The following is a 17,439-nucleotide window of genomic DNA, read 5'->3' as shown; positions in this document are numbered from 1 at the left end:
CACTCGCTTTGCAAGTGAGAGACCTGAGTTCAATTCCAGGCAGAGGGCGAAACCTTGGGCAAGTTTCCTTACTCCACACAGAGCCTAAATACTCCACTCCCTCCAAAACCAAAAACAATAATAAATTGGTCATTTTCAATCTACGACTCTTTGTGGGACATTGCTGTGCGCAATTGGCTGCCGCGTTCGCCCACAAATATAGTCAATTCACTTTACAGTGTGTTCTGTGAAGCGCTTTGGGACGTCCTCCCGACGTGAAAAGCGCTATATCAAATGCAAGGATTATTATTATTATTAAGAGGCACAGAGCCAGGCTGACACCTGGGTTCATGTCATGATAGGACCAGGCTGGTCTTCCTCTTTTACCGTACCTTCAGCCACACTCCCATCCCCATTCCCCTCGCCTCCCACTCCCCTAACAATCTTGATTCCAACTCAGGTGCAAACCTTCGCTGTCCAGTGCCTTGGGACATCCTTCCGATGTGAGAGTGTGTAAATGTAATCTCTTGTTTTCCCCTGTAGTGAACAGCTGCGGGACATGTCTGTCTAGTTTGGCATTGAACGAATAATGACCTGGGCATCGCACTGGAGAGCGAGGTGGCTCGATGACACCTTCATCTCCAGCCCATCTCTCCTTTCCAGATCTCTGGAGATGTGAAAAGCTTTTCTTCCTTCCTCGCAAATCATGTCCTCTCCGGCCCGCTCCCTTCCTGCTGAGTTTGTCGTTTGGCCACAAATGTGTTCCTGACTGAGAGAGTCTTTTGCAGGGACTGTGTGTACTGTACAGCCGTTTCCCCTTATTGTTTGGCTGTTGGTGCTGTATCTCACAGCCTGAGGGAAGAGGGATGTTCCCAGTGGCCCACATTACACTGTGACACAATAACCAGCTTTTAAAGCAATGGTACCATATTGTGTAATAAAGCTTTGGTTTGTGGTCTGTTATTAAAGTGTTCCTACGTGAAGGGAGATATAAAAATGCAAATTGTAGTTGTTGTTCAACTGCCACCTGTTTGCTTCACGTCGCCCGCCATATCCACACCCCCATCCTGTAGTGTCGTGGTTGGCATGCACGCCTCACAAGCAAGAGGCCTTTGGTTCGATCCCGGGTGGGGTGAAGCCTTAGGTAAGTTTCCTTAAAAACAATAAGTAGAAAAAATAATAATTTGGCCCTCATCTGTGTGCAGTTCAAAGCCATAATTGGACGTAATTGGATTCCATATAAATACAAGTTGTTGTTAATGTTGATTTTACTTCTACAGCTTATAGTATAATGTTGATAATGACGTAATACTGCAATCAAAAATAATAATAACTTTGTGTTTGCTGTAGCATGTTATCACGTTGTAGGCCAACGCAGCAGCCAACCTCCTCACAGCAATGGCCCACAAACAGCCATGGAGTGACCGAGCCGTGTTATCTGGGGGATTGTTGGCCAGGACTCAGGGTCCGTGAGTCAGCCAGAGAACACCACAGGAGCTGCGGGAGTGAGTCAGCGGCGAACACAAGGCAAAATGTCAGCTTTGCTGTATCAGAGAATGCAAAAATACACCTCTCTGAGCCAGCAGGTCGGTAATCATAATCATCATCTTTGCATTTGGTGTAGCGCCTTATCACGTCTTTGAGACAACAACAAAATGACATTATTATAGCACCTTTCCCGTCGGGAGGACGTCCTAAGGCACTGGTGGGGGAGGGCGGGGGGGAGGGCGAGGAGGGAGATCGAAGTACGGTTGAAGAGGAGGGTCTTGAGATGGGTCTTGAAGGTGGAGAGGGAGGGGACGAGGTGGAGGGACTGCGGGATTCAGAGGGTGGGGGCAGAGTGGCAGAAGGCCCATAGTGGGAGAGCAAAACGGGGGACGTGAAGCGCCGGAGCTGCAAAATGGTGTCTGTTGAACTCTGCAGCTCAGAGAGAGGAGAGAGAGGGGGGGGGGGGAGGGGGGGGAGAAGGGGGAGAGGGGGAGAGGGGGAGGGGGAGAGGGGGGGAGAGGGGGAGGGGAGAGGGGGGGGGAGAGGGGGAGTGGGGGGGGGGAGAGGGGGAGGGGAGAGGGGGGAGAGGGAGAGAGAGGGGGGGGGAGAGGGGGAGTGGGGGGGAGGGGGAGAGAGGGGGGGAGGGGGGGAGAGGGGGGAGAGGGGGAGGGGGGGAGGGGAGAGGGGGGGGAGAGGGGGGGAGAGGGGAGTGGGGGAGGGGGAGGGGGGAGAGGGGGGAGAGGGGAGTGGGGGGAGAGGGGGAGGGGGGAGGGAGAGGGGGAGGGAGGGGGTAGAGGGAGAGGGGATAGAGGGGGAGAGAGAGTGAGGAGGGGGGAGGGAGAGGGGGGAGAGGGAGGGGGGAGGGGGAGGGAGGGGGGGAGGGGGGGAGCAAAGATGGCGGCGCTGCCGCTGTTGCCATGGCGCCCCCCCCTCTGATCTTTGCTGTTTATTGGGCGGCGATAACTGTCAGTCACAGAGATCGTGACGTCACATCCGCTGGAGCGGCGCCGGGGGCGGGGCCGAGCCGCCGCCCCGCCCCCGGGGACAGACACAGCGCTGACATGGCGTCCCGGTGCGGCGGGAACACCGCGAGCGGCGCCGAGCGGAACCCGCGGGACCTCCGGCGTTTGGGGACATTGGTGAGGAATCATTTTTTTGGTGTCAATACCACAGTCACAGCGACTCCGGGAGTCTCCTCTCCTCTCCTCTCCCCCCGTCTGTCTCTCTCTCTCCCGTCTCTCTCTCTCTCCCGTCTCTCTCTCTCCCCTGTCTCTCTCTCTCCCGTCTCTCTCTCCCCCTGTTTTTCTCTCTCCCCCTGTCTCTCTCTCTCTCCCCCTGTCTCTCTCTCTCTCCCCTGTCTCTCTCTCTCCCGTCTCTCTCTCTCCCCTGTCTCTCTCTCTCTCCCCCTGTCTCTCTCTCTCTCTCTCCCCTGTCTCTCTCTCTCTCTCCCCTGTCTCTCTCTCTCTCCCCCTGTCTCTCTCTCTCTCCCCCTGTCTCTCTCTCTCTCCCCTGTCTCTCTCTCTCTCCCGTCTCTCTCTCTCCCCCTGTCTCTCTCTCTCCCCCTGTCTCTCTCTCTCCCCCTGTCTCTCTCTCTCTCCCCTGTCTCTCTCTCTCTCCCGTCTCTCTCTCTCCCCCTGTTTCTCTCTCTCCCCCTGTCTCTCTCTCTCCCCCTGTCTCTCTCTCTCTCCCCTGTCTCTCTCTCTCTCCCCGTCTCTCTCTCTCTCCCCCTGTCTCTCTCTCTCTCTCCCCCGTCTCTCTCTCTCCCCTGTCTCTCTCTCTCTCCCCTGTCTCTCTCTCTCTCCCCCTGTTTCTCTCTCTCCCCTGTCTCTCTCTCCTCCCCCGTCTCTCTCTCTCTCCCCTCCGTCTCTCTCTCTCTCTGTCTCTCTCTCTCTCCCGTCTCTCTCTCTCCCCCTGTCTCTCTCTCTCTCCCCTGTCTCTCTCTCTCTCTCTCCCCTGTCTCTCTCTCTCTCTCCCGTCTCTCTCTCTCTCCCCCTGTCTCTCTCTCTCTCCCGTCTCTCTCTCTCCCCCTGTCTCTCTCTCTCTCTCCTGTCTCTCTCTCCCCACTGTCTCTCTCTCTCTCCCCTGTCTCTCTCTCTCTCCCCCTGTTTCTCTCTCTCCCCTGTCTCTCTCTCTCTCCCCCCGTCTCTCTCTCTCTCCTGTCTCTCTCTCTCCCCCCTGTCTCTCTCTCTCTCCCCCTGTCTCTCTCTCTCTCCCCTGTCTCTCTCCCCTGGTCTCTCTCTCTCCCCTGGTCTCTCTCTCTCCCCTGGTCTCTCTCCCCCCTGGTCTCTCTCTCCCCCCTGGTCTCTCTCTCTCCCCTGTTCTCTCTCTCTCCCCTGGTCTCTCTCTCCCCCCTGGTCTCTCTCTCCCCTGTCTCTCTCTCTCTCCCCCCTGGTCTCTCTCTCTCTCCTGTCTCTCTCTCTCCCCCCCTGTCTCTCTCTCTCTCCCCCTGTCTCTCTCTCTCTCCCCTGTCTCTCTCCCGTCTCTCTCTCTCCCCTGTCTCTCTCTCTCTCCCCCCGTCTCTCTCTCCTGTCTCTCTCTCTCTCTGCGCTACTTTGCACAGTGGATACATTGTAGCGGAGAGAGGGCGTCAGCCTTGAGGGGTCGGAGTCGGTGACATTGTTGCAATAAAATGGACACAAATGGCAACTGGTGTCAATTTGGCAACAATTTGCACCGGGAGACAGCGCGGGAGGGGTTAATAATAATATAATAACAATAATAATAATCCTCGCGTTTGATATAGCGCTTTTCACGTCTTCTCGACATCTCAAAGCGCTTCACAGAATAGACTGTAAAGTGAATCGACTGTATATTTGTGGGCGAAACGGTGGGGGGGGGGGGGGGGCAGAGGCAGAAATTAAAGTGCGTTTGTAGCCAAACTCTGGCCCAAACATAGCCCCCAAATTATTATGCGTTGCCTCCCTGAATGGGGTAAGTAGCAGAGCAGCCGATTTGGGGGGTTTCAGTGCTTCTATAAAACTGAAAGAGAAAGGTCTTCAAAGGAGAGAGAGACAGAGAGCGGAAAAAAACAGCGACCGCTTTAAATTAAAATTAAAAAAAAGTCAAATCCTGTGAAGCGCCTTAACATGACCCCCGACGTGAAAGGTGCCATATCAACCGCAAGAATTGTTATTGTTTTTATTGTTTTATACATATAGTCATAGCTGATGGTCATTGTACATACACGAGGACATATACCTACATACACACACAGGTATACATGTACCTACCTACCTATGTATATGCAAGCATACATACATATGCACATACATAATTACATGCGTAGGTAATTATGCGGTTGTATTTTTGTGCAGAAGGTTTTGTATCTTGTAGTTGAAGCTTTGTGGAGTCCTGTAGCTCAGTGGTTAGAGCACTCGCTTTGCAAGTGAGAGACCTGAGTTCAATTCCAGGCAGAGGGCGAAACCTTGGGCAAGTTTCCTTACTCCACACAGAGCCTAATAATAATCCCTCCAAAACCAAAAAAAAAACAATAATAAATTGGTCATTTTCAATCTACGACTGTTTGTGGGACATTGCTGTGCGCAATTGGCTGCCGCGTTCGCCCACAAATATACAGTCAATTCACTTTACAGTCTATTCTGTGAAGCGCTTTGGGACGTCCTCCCGACGTGAAAAGCGCTATATCAAATGCAAGGATTATTATTATTATTATTAAGCTGCGCTGTGGCTGTGAATGTGAGTACGAATATCAATTAATTATACGTCTGCATCAGAAATGGCCGGGTGGCTTCCCTCAGGGATTCTTATGTAATGTGTGTGGGCTCTGATGAGAGATGACGGCTGACACAACGTCCCCTTTCCCTTGACGTCCCTGCATTAGAAAGACAGAATCATTGGAGATATTAAATATTGATAGCTTTACAGTGTGTAGCTCTGGTACTCTGTTCACACCGAGAAAACAATGTCTTGTTAGCTTTTACTGCTCTTATTTTTTAATTCCATTGTTTCATTTTTGGGGGGCGGGGAGGGGAGGGGGTGTCCAGCCAGGATCTGACATGTGGAAACCCATCACCTGTTAAAGAGTATCCAAACCAGACTGAGAGTCTGTGCGCAATTGGCTGCTGCGTTTCGCCCACAAAACACACAGTCCATTCACTTTACAATATATTGTGTGAAGCGCTTTGAGACTTCTCAAAAACGTGATAAGGCACTACATCAACTGGAACGATTATTATTATAACAAGGAACCAGGACTTGCTGAACAGCTTCATTGATTGGGAAGGAAGTGTTAAATCAGACAGAGCTATTTTGGCATTATATATGTGCATCCGAATGTGGAAATAATCCCTCCATCCTGGACTTAAATCCTGGTACTCTGTAGGGATGCTGCAGTGGATAAAAAAAAACTTTTATGTTGCACACGTATACTGTGCAGCAAAACAAATAATAACAAACCTTGCATTTGGTATGGCACCTTTTATAACGGGAGGACATCCCAAAGTGCTTCACAGGATTTGCTGTAACGTGCAGTGACTGTGTTTTGTGGGCGATCGGTATAAAAGGGAGAATAACTAACCAGTGTGGTTTGTTTCAACATCAACTTAATTGTTGCCTCAATATGTCTCTGATAGGGTGTTTTATCTTTATATTATATTTTATATTTAGATTTTTTTTATCATATATATAATATTTAGATATTTTGAAAGAGCTGAATGCTGAAAGTCATTTATAGACTTACTAGACATGTGACGGTGGCTCAGTGGTAGCGCTCTCACCGTCAGATAGCTGATGAGGAAACTCTGAGGCTACGGGCGACAGATGCTGGAAGGCATTACCTGGAGTCAGAGTTCATGGGCACATGTTTGTACATGAACACACCTTGACTGGTCTGCAGAGACAAGCAGTTGCTGCTTAAACTCCGCACGTCCAACTGGTGGAACAATCGCTCAACAGAAAGGGATGTGCCCGAGTTACGGATAGGAAGACGGTGGCAATGCTCTCACGCATTTCATGCTGAGAATGCTTCGCCCACCGGGATATATTCCAATCAGCCACCGAGTGAGGGCTCAAACCTGTTCTTGTTGGATGTCAAATGACCAACTAGTGACTAACCTCTTGGGAAGTGGGGGAGCAGTAAGTTTAAGGACCCAGGTTCGATTCACTTTACAGTATAATTCTGTGAAGCGCTTTTGAGTCGTCTCAATGACGTGATAAGGCGCTAGCATTAGTTATCATTATTAAGACTTTAATGATTTGCCATGAAATAGTGGATCTTAGATGTTTCTCTGTGTGAAGGAAGCTGCCCGTTTATGAAGTGAGACCCTCTCCTCCCTATTTCCTGTCTATTTGCCTTCTGGCAAAGTGGAGGGTACAACAGGAACCTCAAATGAACAGTCTTTATCTTTAAGCATCCTATCCCCTTCTGAATGGTGAGTTAGCCTCTCAGTTTGTGTAAGTTTTGAATATGGTAGAGATGCCAAGCTGCGGCTTTGTATATGCATAACCCCACCAGGATCTTCTGATTTGATATGTTGTTTCTTGTTTGTGGATCGTTTCAACATTTACAGGGCTGACGCAGATCTGAGGATCAGACTTGTTGAACTAGTTAGCCGACGATAAGTCTCCAGGGAAATAGATAGAACACGTATGGAACATTTTGAGAATGTGAGGCATGTTGGTGACAATTTTATTTCCATTACAAATTGATTTCAGCATGATATCGGAGCCAGTATGGTGCCCAGTATAAATATCAACTAAGATATTAATAATGATAATCCTTGCATTTGATATAGCACCCTTTCAGGTTGTTGAGAAGTCTCAAAGCGCTTCACAGAATATACAGTAAAGTGAATTGACCGTATTTTGTGGGCGAAATGCGGCAGCCAATTGCGCACAACAGTGTCCCACGAAGATCCCATCAACGCAGGGATTAACTGGCCCTGGTTTATGTTTCTTGAACTGAAAATGTTTCCGTTTTGCAAACAGATTAGTCGCTTCCCCCCTCCCCCCATCTAACTTGGAATGTGGAACACAGTTCCTATTTTAAGTTGGTCTTTTAATCAAACTTTTTCCTAGAATAGGCAAACAGTGGTTGCTGATTTTGTCTGATTGCCATTCCCCTCCCCCCAAAAATCATCTGTGGTGCCTTAATCTGTTTTACAAGGAGTTTGAGCACTGTGCTGATGTACACTGATGTCACCCATGATATAGAAGTGGATTAGTCATGAAGAGGAATTCAGTTACTATTCAAGTTGCTTCAATATTGTTCCAATACTAGTTCAGTAAAATTCATTCAAGTCGCATCATTCGGGACCTTAACATTTATAATAATAATAATCCCTGCATTTGATATAGCGCTTCACAGAATATTCTGTAAAGTGAATTGAATGTATATTTGTGGGTGAAACGTGGCAGCTAATCGCACACAGCAGTGCCCCACAAACAATCGTGGATTGAGTGACCACATTTTGATGTGAGTTCCAAGCAAACTGGCACAAGTAGTATCATATACGATTCATGAAAAGTTACATACAAGTCGTATTTTATACGATTAACACATAACAAGTACTCCACCTCGTTGTCAATGGAGTACACTGTACCGCACTTGCAGTACTTCATCAATGTAGCCAATAAGTGCACATCTGGCGACTGGTCAAGCTTTCGTTTCTTGCGCTTGATTCAACATTGCATATATATACTTCAATGCAACTGGTAAAAAAAAATTAGGAAGGCAAAGAGGAATTATGGAACTAAATTATCAAGAAATATAAAAAGAAATAGTAAAATATTCTACAGACACATAAATAACGAAAGAAAAATCAAAATAGGAATAGGGCCACTAAGGGATGGACAAGATAAGCTCACAGCAAAATGGCAGAAATATTAAATAATTACTCTGCCTCAGAATTCACCAGGGAGACCGATCAGGTGGACATGACAGTAGACGAAGAGAACAAAAATAATATAATAATAATATAAATACATTTAAGATACAAAGGAGAGATAATCGAAAAACTAATGAAACTCAGAGAGGATTAAACCTCTGGTCCAGAGGACTGTCTCTGCGTATATTAAAAGAATCGAGGGAAAAGATAGCAAAGGCACTATTACACATATTATAATCATTTCTCATTAGAAAAGGGAGTAGTGCCAGAGGACTGGAGAATAGCTAATGTTATACCTATATTTAAAAAGGGAGATAGAACAGGGAACTATAGACCCGTTAGCTTAACTATAGACCTGTCAGGTGGTAGGAAAGGTAATGGAATCCTTACTGAAGGAAGTAATAAAAAAAATCTAGAAATGAAAACATAATAAAGAATAGTCAGCACGGATTTCAAAAAGGAAGGTCATGCTTGACCAACCTCACAGAGAGAGTAGACAAGGGGAATGCGGTAAATGTAATATATTTAGATTTCCAAAAGGCGTTTGATAAGGTACCACATAATAGACTAATGAATAAGGTCGGAGCACGTGGAGTCGGGGAAAAATAGCAGAAGGAATAGCAACCTGCTACAAAACAGAAAACAGAGAGTAGGGGTAAAGGGGAGCTACTCAGACTGGCAGGGGGTGGGCAGTGGTGTTCCACAAGGATCGGTATTGGGACCACTGTTGTTCACAATATACATTAATGATTTGGACTCAGGAATCAGCAGTACAATTTCAAAATTTGCAGACGACACCAAATTGGGTGGAGTAGTTAATACAGAGGAGGAAGGCAACAAATGACAGCAAGACATTAATAAACTTGCTGAATGGGCACTTAAATGGCAATTGCATTTCAATGTAGAAAAGTACAGAAGGAATAAGAAAGTCACATACATCCTGGAAAATAAAAACCTAAATGGGGTAGAGGAGCAAAGGGATCTCGGGGCACACATACACAATTCACTAAAAGTAGCAATGCGGGTTAATAAGGCCATAAAAGGCAAACCAGGCATTGGGGTTCATTTCTAAGAGGGATAGAAATGAAAAGCAGGAAAGTTATGGTGAACTTCTATAGAACCTCAGTTAGACCACACCTAGAATACTGTGTGCAGTTCTGGTTCCCATGTTATAGAAGGGATGTAGAGGCACTGGAGAGGGTGCAATGGAGATTCATAAGGATGATCCCAGATCTGAGAGGTTATACCTATCAGGAAAGGCTGAACATGTTTGGGCTTTTGTCTTGAAAAGAGGAGGGTGAGGGGTGACCTGAGAGAGATCTTTAAAATTATGAAAGGTTTTGATGGGGTAGACATCAGGAAGATGTTTCCACTTGTAGCGGAGACCAAAACCAGGGCCATCAATACAAAATAGTCACAAATAGATCAAACAGGGAAGTTAGAAGCCATTTCTTTACACAGAGAGTAGTGGGAATGTGGAACACGCTACCACAAGGAGTTGTTGAGGCAAATAGCATAGATGTATTTAAGGGGAAGCTGGATAGGTACATGAGGGAGAAAGGAATAGGTTTTGCTTGAAGGCTTAGTTGAGGAAGGGCAGGAGGAGCCTCCTGTGGAGCATAAACACCGGCATAGACCAGTTGGGCCGAATGGCCTGTTTCTGTGCTGTATATTCTAATGTATTCTAATGTAAGTGCACAAGCAACATTAAGAATTAGGAGATAGTTATTTGGGACCAAGAAACTGTTACGATTTAGCCAGTTTTATCTAAGTAACCTTGAATTATACAGTGCTTGGATCCCAATACAATTTACATTTTTGGAGCGCCATACATATTGGGAGGACATCTTAATGCGCTTAACACATTTTAGGATTAATCAAAATGATGAAAGTGTGCACAGAAGAGGGTGAAACCAAATGGAGATTGGATATTCCCTGTACTGCGAGTACAGTGGGCAAGTTCTGTTGGAAAAGGTCTATGTCGGTGTTTATGCTTCACATGAGCCTCCTCCTGCCCTTCCTCAACTAAGGTCATTTGTTGGAAAAGGTCTCCAAGTATTAATCAGTCTCAAAATGTGAAGAAATGATAAATAAGTGAGAAAATAAAATACAGAAGTATTTCTACATTCTTGATTCATAATAGTCTTCCTTTGTAATTGCATGAAGGGAAATTAGACTGAGAAGTGTGTGTGTGCCGTGATAAAGTAAAGACCTTTAAAGAAAATGTGACACTGAACACACGAGATGGAAAAGTGCAACAGTAAATGCCTAAAGTTTTAGAGCTGTGTATCAGGTTATAGACAATCTTGTATGCTCAATTTCTGGATTAACACTTCAAAATAGACTATGTGGTTCCTTTTAGTGATTGCCCTGTATTTGTTTATCTCTAGAAGAAACTTGTAGACTGTAGTTAGAACAGCGCTCTGCAGTCTGAGACACTGTAGTTACCGTCCGAGTTGCCCTTCAGCCAACACATATTTTTAGACATCTGCGTTCTGCACCATTGAGCAAAATGTTTATGAATTATTTGGGATTTGTAATTTAAAATCCATGATTTATATCTTCAACATTGGCAGAGTGACAGTGAAACATGCTCATACATTACCCACAGTACTCATTCTCAGTAATGTTCAAAGGAACTAATGACTTGGATTGCATTTCTCCCTCTCTCCACACACAAGTTTCTTGAAAACAGTAGTGCTAATACAACAATGTCATGATTTTACATATTTCAGTTGTGAGGAATGATTCCCATTCGGTTACTGTTAAAATGCAAATGTGCAGAATTGACGAGAAAAGCAGCTGCTGTTGTTTAAAATCTTTGTGGTGCTGACTTGGTGAGGCTTGTCTCTGTGTGGAAGATGAGATTGTCTTGTTCAAGGGTTCGAATCCCACTTTTGCAGTTGCTTGATTCAGATGCAAACAATTGTACAAATTTGCTTTTGCGCCAGAAAAATAGAGCCACAAAGCTGCCGGATTGTTGTTCAGTTATGTACAGTAACGGGCACAAATGGCACAAAGTGAAACAGTAACGCCTGTCTGCACCTTAGTCTCTAGCTTAGCCTCCAGAGGGAAATAACACTCAGATCAAACTGAAATAGATTCACTTGTTTCTGTTGCTATATAATCAGAACTAGAATTGAAATCTTCAGTAAGGCTGTTTTAAAAAAAAGAAAGTGCTCTGCACAATCCTGTTCCATGAATGGAATATGAGAATACAAACCATTTCAGCATTTTGTGGGGATTTACACACAAAGTAATTTATTTAACATGTTAAATTAATGTTTCTTCAAAATGCAACTGATTGTTTGCCCGGCATGAATCGTGGCACTGGTGAGTGGGCAGATAATGTAGGGAGTGGGGGCAGCGACTGCCATCCCAGTGACCTTTAAGTGTATTTATATATGGTGCCTCATACCTCCAGCTCCTGATCCTCTTCCTTGTCCTCTCTCACTGCCTTGTGCCTTCTACAACCTCGTGAGATGGAGCAGGAGGTATGAGGCAGCGTGGAGAGCAATGGGAATTTTTTTTTTTTTTGGTCGGCCGGGTGGAGAGCGACGGGAAGATGGCTCCGTTAATGACCCATCGCACCCTCCCTGGTTGCAAAACCTGGCTCCACCCCACCACTCCTGCCTCTGTGGATTCCAGGCTGATCCTCCAGTGCAATGTTGGTTATTCATTTCACACAGTAGCCCGCTACTGGAACATTGCTGTCCACAAACCAGACCGACAGGTTTATCTATAAACAGTCACTACATTTGATTGCAACTCCCTGCAACTTTGATGTTATAGGACCTATATCAAATGCAAGGATGTTGATTTAAAATTTTTAATGATTTTTGTTTGTGGTTTCCTATTGCTATTGACAAGTCAAAATGTTAGTGTTGTACTGCAATTGGAATATCAACGAGGAGGCTAATCTAACTGCTAAGGGATATGTAAAGAGGTGATTTCCCACGTTGGTTGACCACATTTTGTAAACTTAAGAGAAAGAATTTCCCTTTCCCGAGCAGTTTTAACTTCTCATTTTGTCACACCATTTTCCAGGGGAAACTTACAAACAAATCAGTAAAAACTGATGGTTTGCTTATTGATATTCAAATTGTTATTCTTGTAAACTTATGATAATCAACTGTGGCTTGTCTATATATATATATATATATATATATATAGCCACTCTGGATAACTCGTCACTGAGCCCTTTTCCCGTGGAGTGATGAGTTATCAGTTTACTGTATATAATTGGTGTAACAGAACCAATCATTCCCACTGGTTGGTGAGTCAGTGACTAGAGGGCATCAATTTGATAATTAGCAAGTGAAGGGGGAGATTACAAGGAATTATTTTAGTTAGGAATACCCTGCTGGATACAGTCGTTGATGCTGAATCAAAAGGTAGCTAGACAGACATCTTAAGAAATATGGGAAAAAGTAAGTAAATGGGGTTTCCTGTTGCTGTTGAGAGTCACAATTTCAGTGTTGTGATGGGCTGAATGCCTTCTTCTATACTGTGATGTTCTATAGTAAGCCAAATAACCAAAGAGGGTAATTTTACTAGAGAAGTGCTTGTGGGTTTTTTTCAGAAACTGTATGTCGTCAATCATTTTGTGGAGCATTTCCCTAGAAAATTCCTTTTACGTTGAACAAATTAGCATTAGGAAATTTGATAAACTTCCCAGTGACTCGCATGCTAAAAGCCAGTCCTCAGATGAGACTAAACCATAGAACCAGAAGGTCTTGCGTTCAACTCCTGGTTTGTGCTGTGTTTATGAATCTGTTGAAGAAGCAGTAGAAACTCTACAATTTCTCTCAGCATTGGAAGGGATGAATACCTGACCAGGGTTTCGTTCTCAATTATTCTGAACACTATCCAGTTATCCCTGCTGGAAAGGGCATCGACAAGATTGAGCTCAGCTGCAGTGCCCCCAAGGACAGATATTTCTGCCAGAGTTTGGATATTTGAGCAAAGTGGCTCACCCTGTAGCACTCTTGACTTGTACTGGAGAGCAGCAGTACCGGTGTGGAATTATACCCTGGTAAGAGTAAGAACCTTCAGGAGGCACTATGGTTTGATAAGTTTGCCAAGAATGAAGAATTAGCACAGTACTGTGTTGTACTCACCAAAAATTAGACTTCCATTTGATATAGCACCTTACCACTTCTCAAAGCTTCACAGAATATATTGTATCAAAGAGGAGCTAGATAGACATCTTAAAAAGTATGGGGAGAAAGCAAGTAAATGGGACTGAATGGGGTTTCCTAATGGTGTGGACAGAGTCAACATTTCAGTGTTGTGATGGGCTGAATGCCTTCTTCCATGCTGTGATGTTCTATAGTAAGTCAGATAACCAAAGGGGGTAATTTTACGAGAGCGGTGCTTGTATATTTGAATTGTATATTTGAATGGACTCTATAATTTGTGTGTGAAATGCTCATTTACATTTGTTTTACGGAACAGGCAAATTGATTGCTCATTTTGATTATCTTTCAGATTATTTTGGAAGCAACACTGCCAGAGCAAGATTTCTGAGCTACAACATCTTTTCATCACCTGAAACGAGGCTTGCACTGGACTTCTGCCATGTCTATGGACCACAGCCCGACCACAGGAGTGGTCACAGTGATCGTCATTCTGATCGCCATAGCAGCTCTGAGTGCCTTGATCCTGGGCTGCTGGTGTTACCTCCGGCTGCAGCGCATTGGTCAATCTGAAGACGAAGAGAGTATTGTGGGAGACGGCGAGACCAAAGAGCCTTTTCTTTTGGTACAGTACTCTGCAAAAGGGCCACGAGTTGAGCGGAAAACTAAACTGACAGCCAATGGCACTGAGGGGCACAGCTAAAAATCCCACCCCAATCTGTGACTGCAAAATGTTACTGTTTGAATAAATTAGGATCTCTCATTCATCATACTGTGAAGATTTAACTCTGTCCAAGCTGCTTAGTTAAAGACAATAGCAAGGTAGCGTGACTGGACACTGACAGATAGATAGCCTGTTAGTCCGCCACTGCATGTGGAGGAAAATCAGGCCCTCCATTCAGCATTTTCTGCAGAGTATCTTACTTGAATTCTAATCCCATTCAACTGAGCCGACATTGATGGAGCAACTACTGTAGATCTCATCCCTACTGAACCTGTGGATCTCTGAAAAATGAGTACAGACCAGAGTGCAATCTCACACCAGTTTTCTGCATGATACAGGAGAGAATGTGGCCAAATGCAAAATGAACTGTTGCCAAGGACACCTGAGAAGAGGCTATGAACACTTCAGTTGAGCCAAAAAAAATTTTGGGTGTGGGGGGAGAAGCAGAGAAACTTTACAAAACTAACTTGATTGAGGTCAAATATCAGAAATGTAATTAAAAGAAGTCAGGACACTACAGGAGTTAACCTTTTGAATTGTTCTGTGTCTTTGGGTGTATCATTCTTACATGTGCACCCTGAACTTTCCTCAAATGGATTTGGGGAAATGGAACAGGTGGACGGGATACAGAGTCTGATTTCTACAGGGTCAGGAACGGAAGCAGAATTGTTATGCATTTTGTTGACTGCTGAGGAGAGGATGTGCTGAAATGATTCGTTATTGCTAGGATGCTACCAAAGCACTTTTTTCTAAACTGATTCCAGTCAGAACCTATGATGGGGAATATTGTAAACACTACAAATGATCCGGAAGGTTTCCAGTGGAGTCAATACGGTGGCTGAGCAGTTTGTTTTATTGGAAGCGTGTATTAAAGGGGGGTGGGAAGGGGAGAAACAGTACTAAATTGTCTCTGCTTAAAAATTATAGATTGTGGTACTCATTATGGCCAGACTTTCCCATTAATTCATTTAGTTTACATAAGTTAAATTGTACCTGCAATGTAACCTGTATCACATTAGTGCAATATCTATGTGTAAACAAATAAAGAATTTCTCCTTTTTCCAAGAATTTTTTTTGTCTGAGAAGATGCTCCAGATTGGAACTTGGACAATAAGAGTTCTTTTAAAAATACTTTTTAAAAAAAAGTCCAAGGGAAGAAACTTCTACAGACATTTCAATAGAAGTTAGGTAAATATCTTCCACTGTATACAAGAACAAAGTTTTGTGTTCCTTTTTTTAAAAAAAAGGTTGGAAGCAGCAATATGGCTCATGTGTCTGTCCGTTTCTCTGTATTTTCATTATCCTCAATCATATTTTGAGTCTCTCTCTCTTTCTGGCTTGTGTTTTCCATAGCTGTTGAGGCTGATCCCGATTCCTCTGACAAAGGCTGGGCTAAAGAAGGAGAACTATCGTCCTTTAAGGTTTCTTCCACTGTTGTCATATAAAGCTTGAGCAAAGTGTTCTCGGTGAGGAGATTCTCAGAGACTGCTGCGATCTCTTTAAGTTTCTCAGCAGTTTCAGCAAGCTCTGTGCTCCTCTGGGTATAGAGGTGCTGGAGTTTCTCATTGTGACGTTTGAGCTCTTTATTTTTCTCTTGTAGCACATGGTTACTGAGCTTCAGGTGGCGCTTCTCCTGTTCTGTGGCAGAGAGCTGGAAAGCGACTTGTTCTTCAGCTAGGCTCAGAGCTTTGATCTCTGCACGCAGTTTCTTAATCTCGCTCTCCAGCTGATCAATTCTGTCCTGCTGTAGTTCTGCTGCTTTTTGGACACAGTCTGGGTTACATGAATGTGTTGGGTCTTCGGGCACTGCTCTGGTGGAATGCAATAGAATGAACCGGACAAGGTTGGGAACAGTTAGTGGCAGATCCTCAGGGTACTTTACACTCAAGTCTTTCCTGAAATGAAAAAGAGAAAAATGACGTAAACTTTTAATGGAAAGATGTTCCATATTCACAGTAAAACTGCCATTTTATCCAGGTTTTGTCAACCATTTTCTCTTATGAGTGTCCCTTGTCACTGTTAAAATCATTTAATTCATCACAATTAAATCTCCAATCCACCACCCGGCGCCTACACTTGACTGGCACTGGCCTCCTGCTCGGCCTTCGCACCCTCCACCCCCACCATCAGAGGTTCTGCTTTCAGCCACTATGCCCCAAAACTCTGAGAAACACTCCCTCAATCCCTCCAACTTGCCCCCTTTCTCCTCTCTTTCAGGTCCCGCCTGAAAACATTCCTCTTTGACTGGGCTTATGGCCACCTTCTCCCGGCTTGGAGTCAGGCTCCGCCACGATTAAGTGCTCTGAGACTCTACCCTGCGTGGAAGGCGCTCTATAAGTGAAAGTTATTGTTGAGTTTATAGTTTTTAAGAAGTTGACTGGGACCTTACGAAACAGCAAAGACCACACAGATAGGCACACTGTTGTTTAACATTTCAGCAGGTATGGAAAGAGAAGGGGCAAGGCGGATTGACAATATATTCCGATTTTAACTTAAGCACAGCATTTCGTTCCAACTAGAAAATCACCAGCTTTAAGCTCTTATATACATCTACTCTCCACCGTGTCAAAATATAGTAGTGAAAATAGTTTCACAGCTGCTTCTCTAAAAGACGTGCTCAAAATGCTGACGATTTAAAAGAAAAACACTTTAGATGTAGTCAAAGCTGCTCACATTAACAGATTCACTTCCTCCCTCTGTACTTCAGTTGTTAGAATTTCCTTTACTCAATTCATTTTCCAGTTAAGTTTTTTTTTAACACTCTGCTGCATGACTCTACGATTCACAAAGAATTGCAATTTTTGCATGTTTAAAATGTGTCACATCTGGAAAATAAATGGCAATTTAAACACTTTAAATTCTCCCTCATTCTTTGAATATACTTCAGCTGCCACAAGAAATACAGAGTTTCTTAAACGAAGAGCAGAGGAGATAAATTTGGATCCTGTCACCTTAACAGTTTGACACCATTGCTGTACCAGCACTCCTATATGATTAATTACCTCCCTGGAGATGAAATCATTTGCATCTTGCTAAAAATAACCACTGCTCAAGACTTCGTGGAAAAAAATAAAAAATGAATCAAGTACAAAATTTTGCACTCATTTTTCTCTACATGAATAAAAAAAATTGCATTTCTTAAAATAATAATTTCTGATATTTTGAAAGATTTTGTGTGCAATTGGCTGACACCTTTTCACCCACAAAATATAGTCGATTAACTTTACAGTATATTCTGTGAAAGCCTTTGAGATATCTTGAAGAC

General features: G+C 44.3%; 2 protein-coding genes across 4 annotated transcripts in view; one reads left to right on the top strand and one right to left on the bottom strand.

Annotated features, from left to right (window-relative positions):
• The first annotated feature begins 2,490 nt into the window (after window positions 1-2,490).
• snn (stannin) lies at window positions 2,491-15,235 on the top strand. 2 transcript variants are annotated; one of them, XR_006085521.1, is made up of 2 exons: window positions 2,491-2,606; window positions 13,803-15,235. XR_006085521.1 is itself a non-coding variant. In XM_007904899.2 (2 exons), the coding sequence occupies exon 2, from the start codon at window positions 13,893-13,895 to the stop codon at window positions 14,151-14,153; it is 261 nt and encodes an 86-aa protein (XP_007903090.1). In that variant the 5' UTR covers window positions 6,636-6,857; window positions 13,803-13,892; the 3' UTR covers window positions 14,154-15,235. The 2 variants fall into 2 exon arrangements, 1 of the variants encoding a protein (XP_007903090.1); XM_007904899.2 differs by lacking the exon at window positions 2,491-2,606 and adding an exon at window positions 6,636-6,857.
• txndc11 (thioredoxin domain containing 11) overlaps window positions 15,010-17,439 on the bottom strand; it is a 30,807-nt gene continuing 28,377 nt past the window's right edge. For both annotated transcript variants that reach the window (XM_007904900.2, XM_042340948.1), the window contains exon 12: window positions 15,010-16,069. In XM_007904900.2, the coding sequence (XP_007903091.1) occupies window positions 15,442-16,069 (628 nt within the window). In that variant the 3' untranslated portion in view covers window positions 15,010-15,441. The remainder of the gene's footprint in view (window positions 16,070-17,439) is intronic.

The sequence above is a fragment of the Callorhinchus milii genome, unplaced genomic scaffold (genome assembly GCF_018977255.1).
Source record: "Callorhinchus milii isolate IMCB2004 unplaced genomic scaffold, IMCB_Cmil_1.0 Scaffold16, whole genome shotgun sequence".
Lineage (NCBI taxonomy): Eukaryota > Metazoa > Chordata > Chondrichthyes > Chimaeriformes > Callorhinchidae > Callorhinchus > Callorhinchus milii.
Note: the sequence above shows the minus strand (reverse complement) of the source record. Positions and strands in the feature narration are given on the sequence as shown.

What these genes read in the sequence shown, in the direction of transcription:
- snn (XM_007904899.2), top strand. Translation starts at nt 13,893, where the DNA reads ATGTCTATGGACCACAGCCCGACCACAGGAGTGGTCACAGTGATCGTC.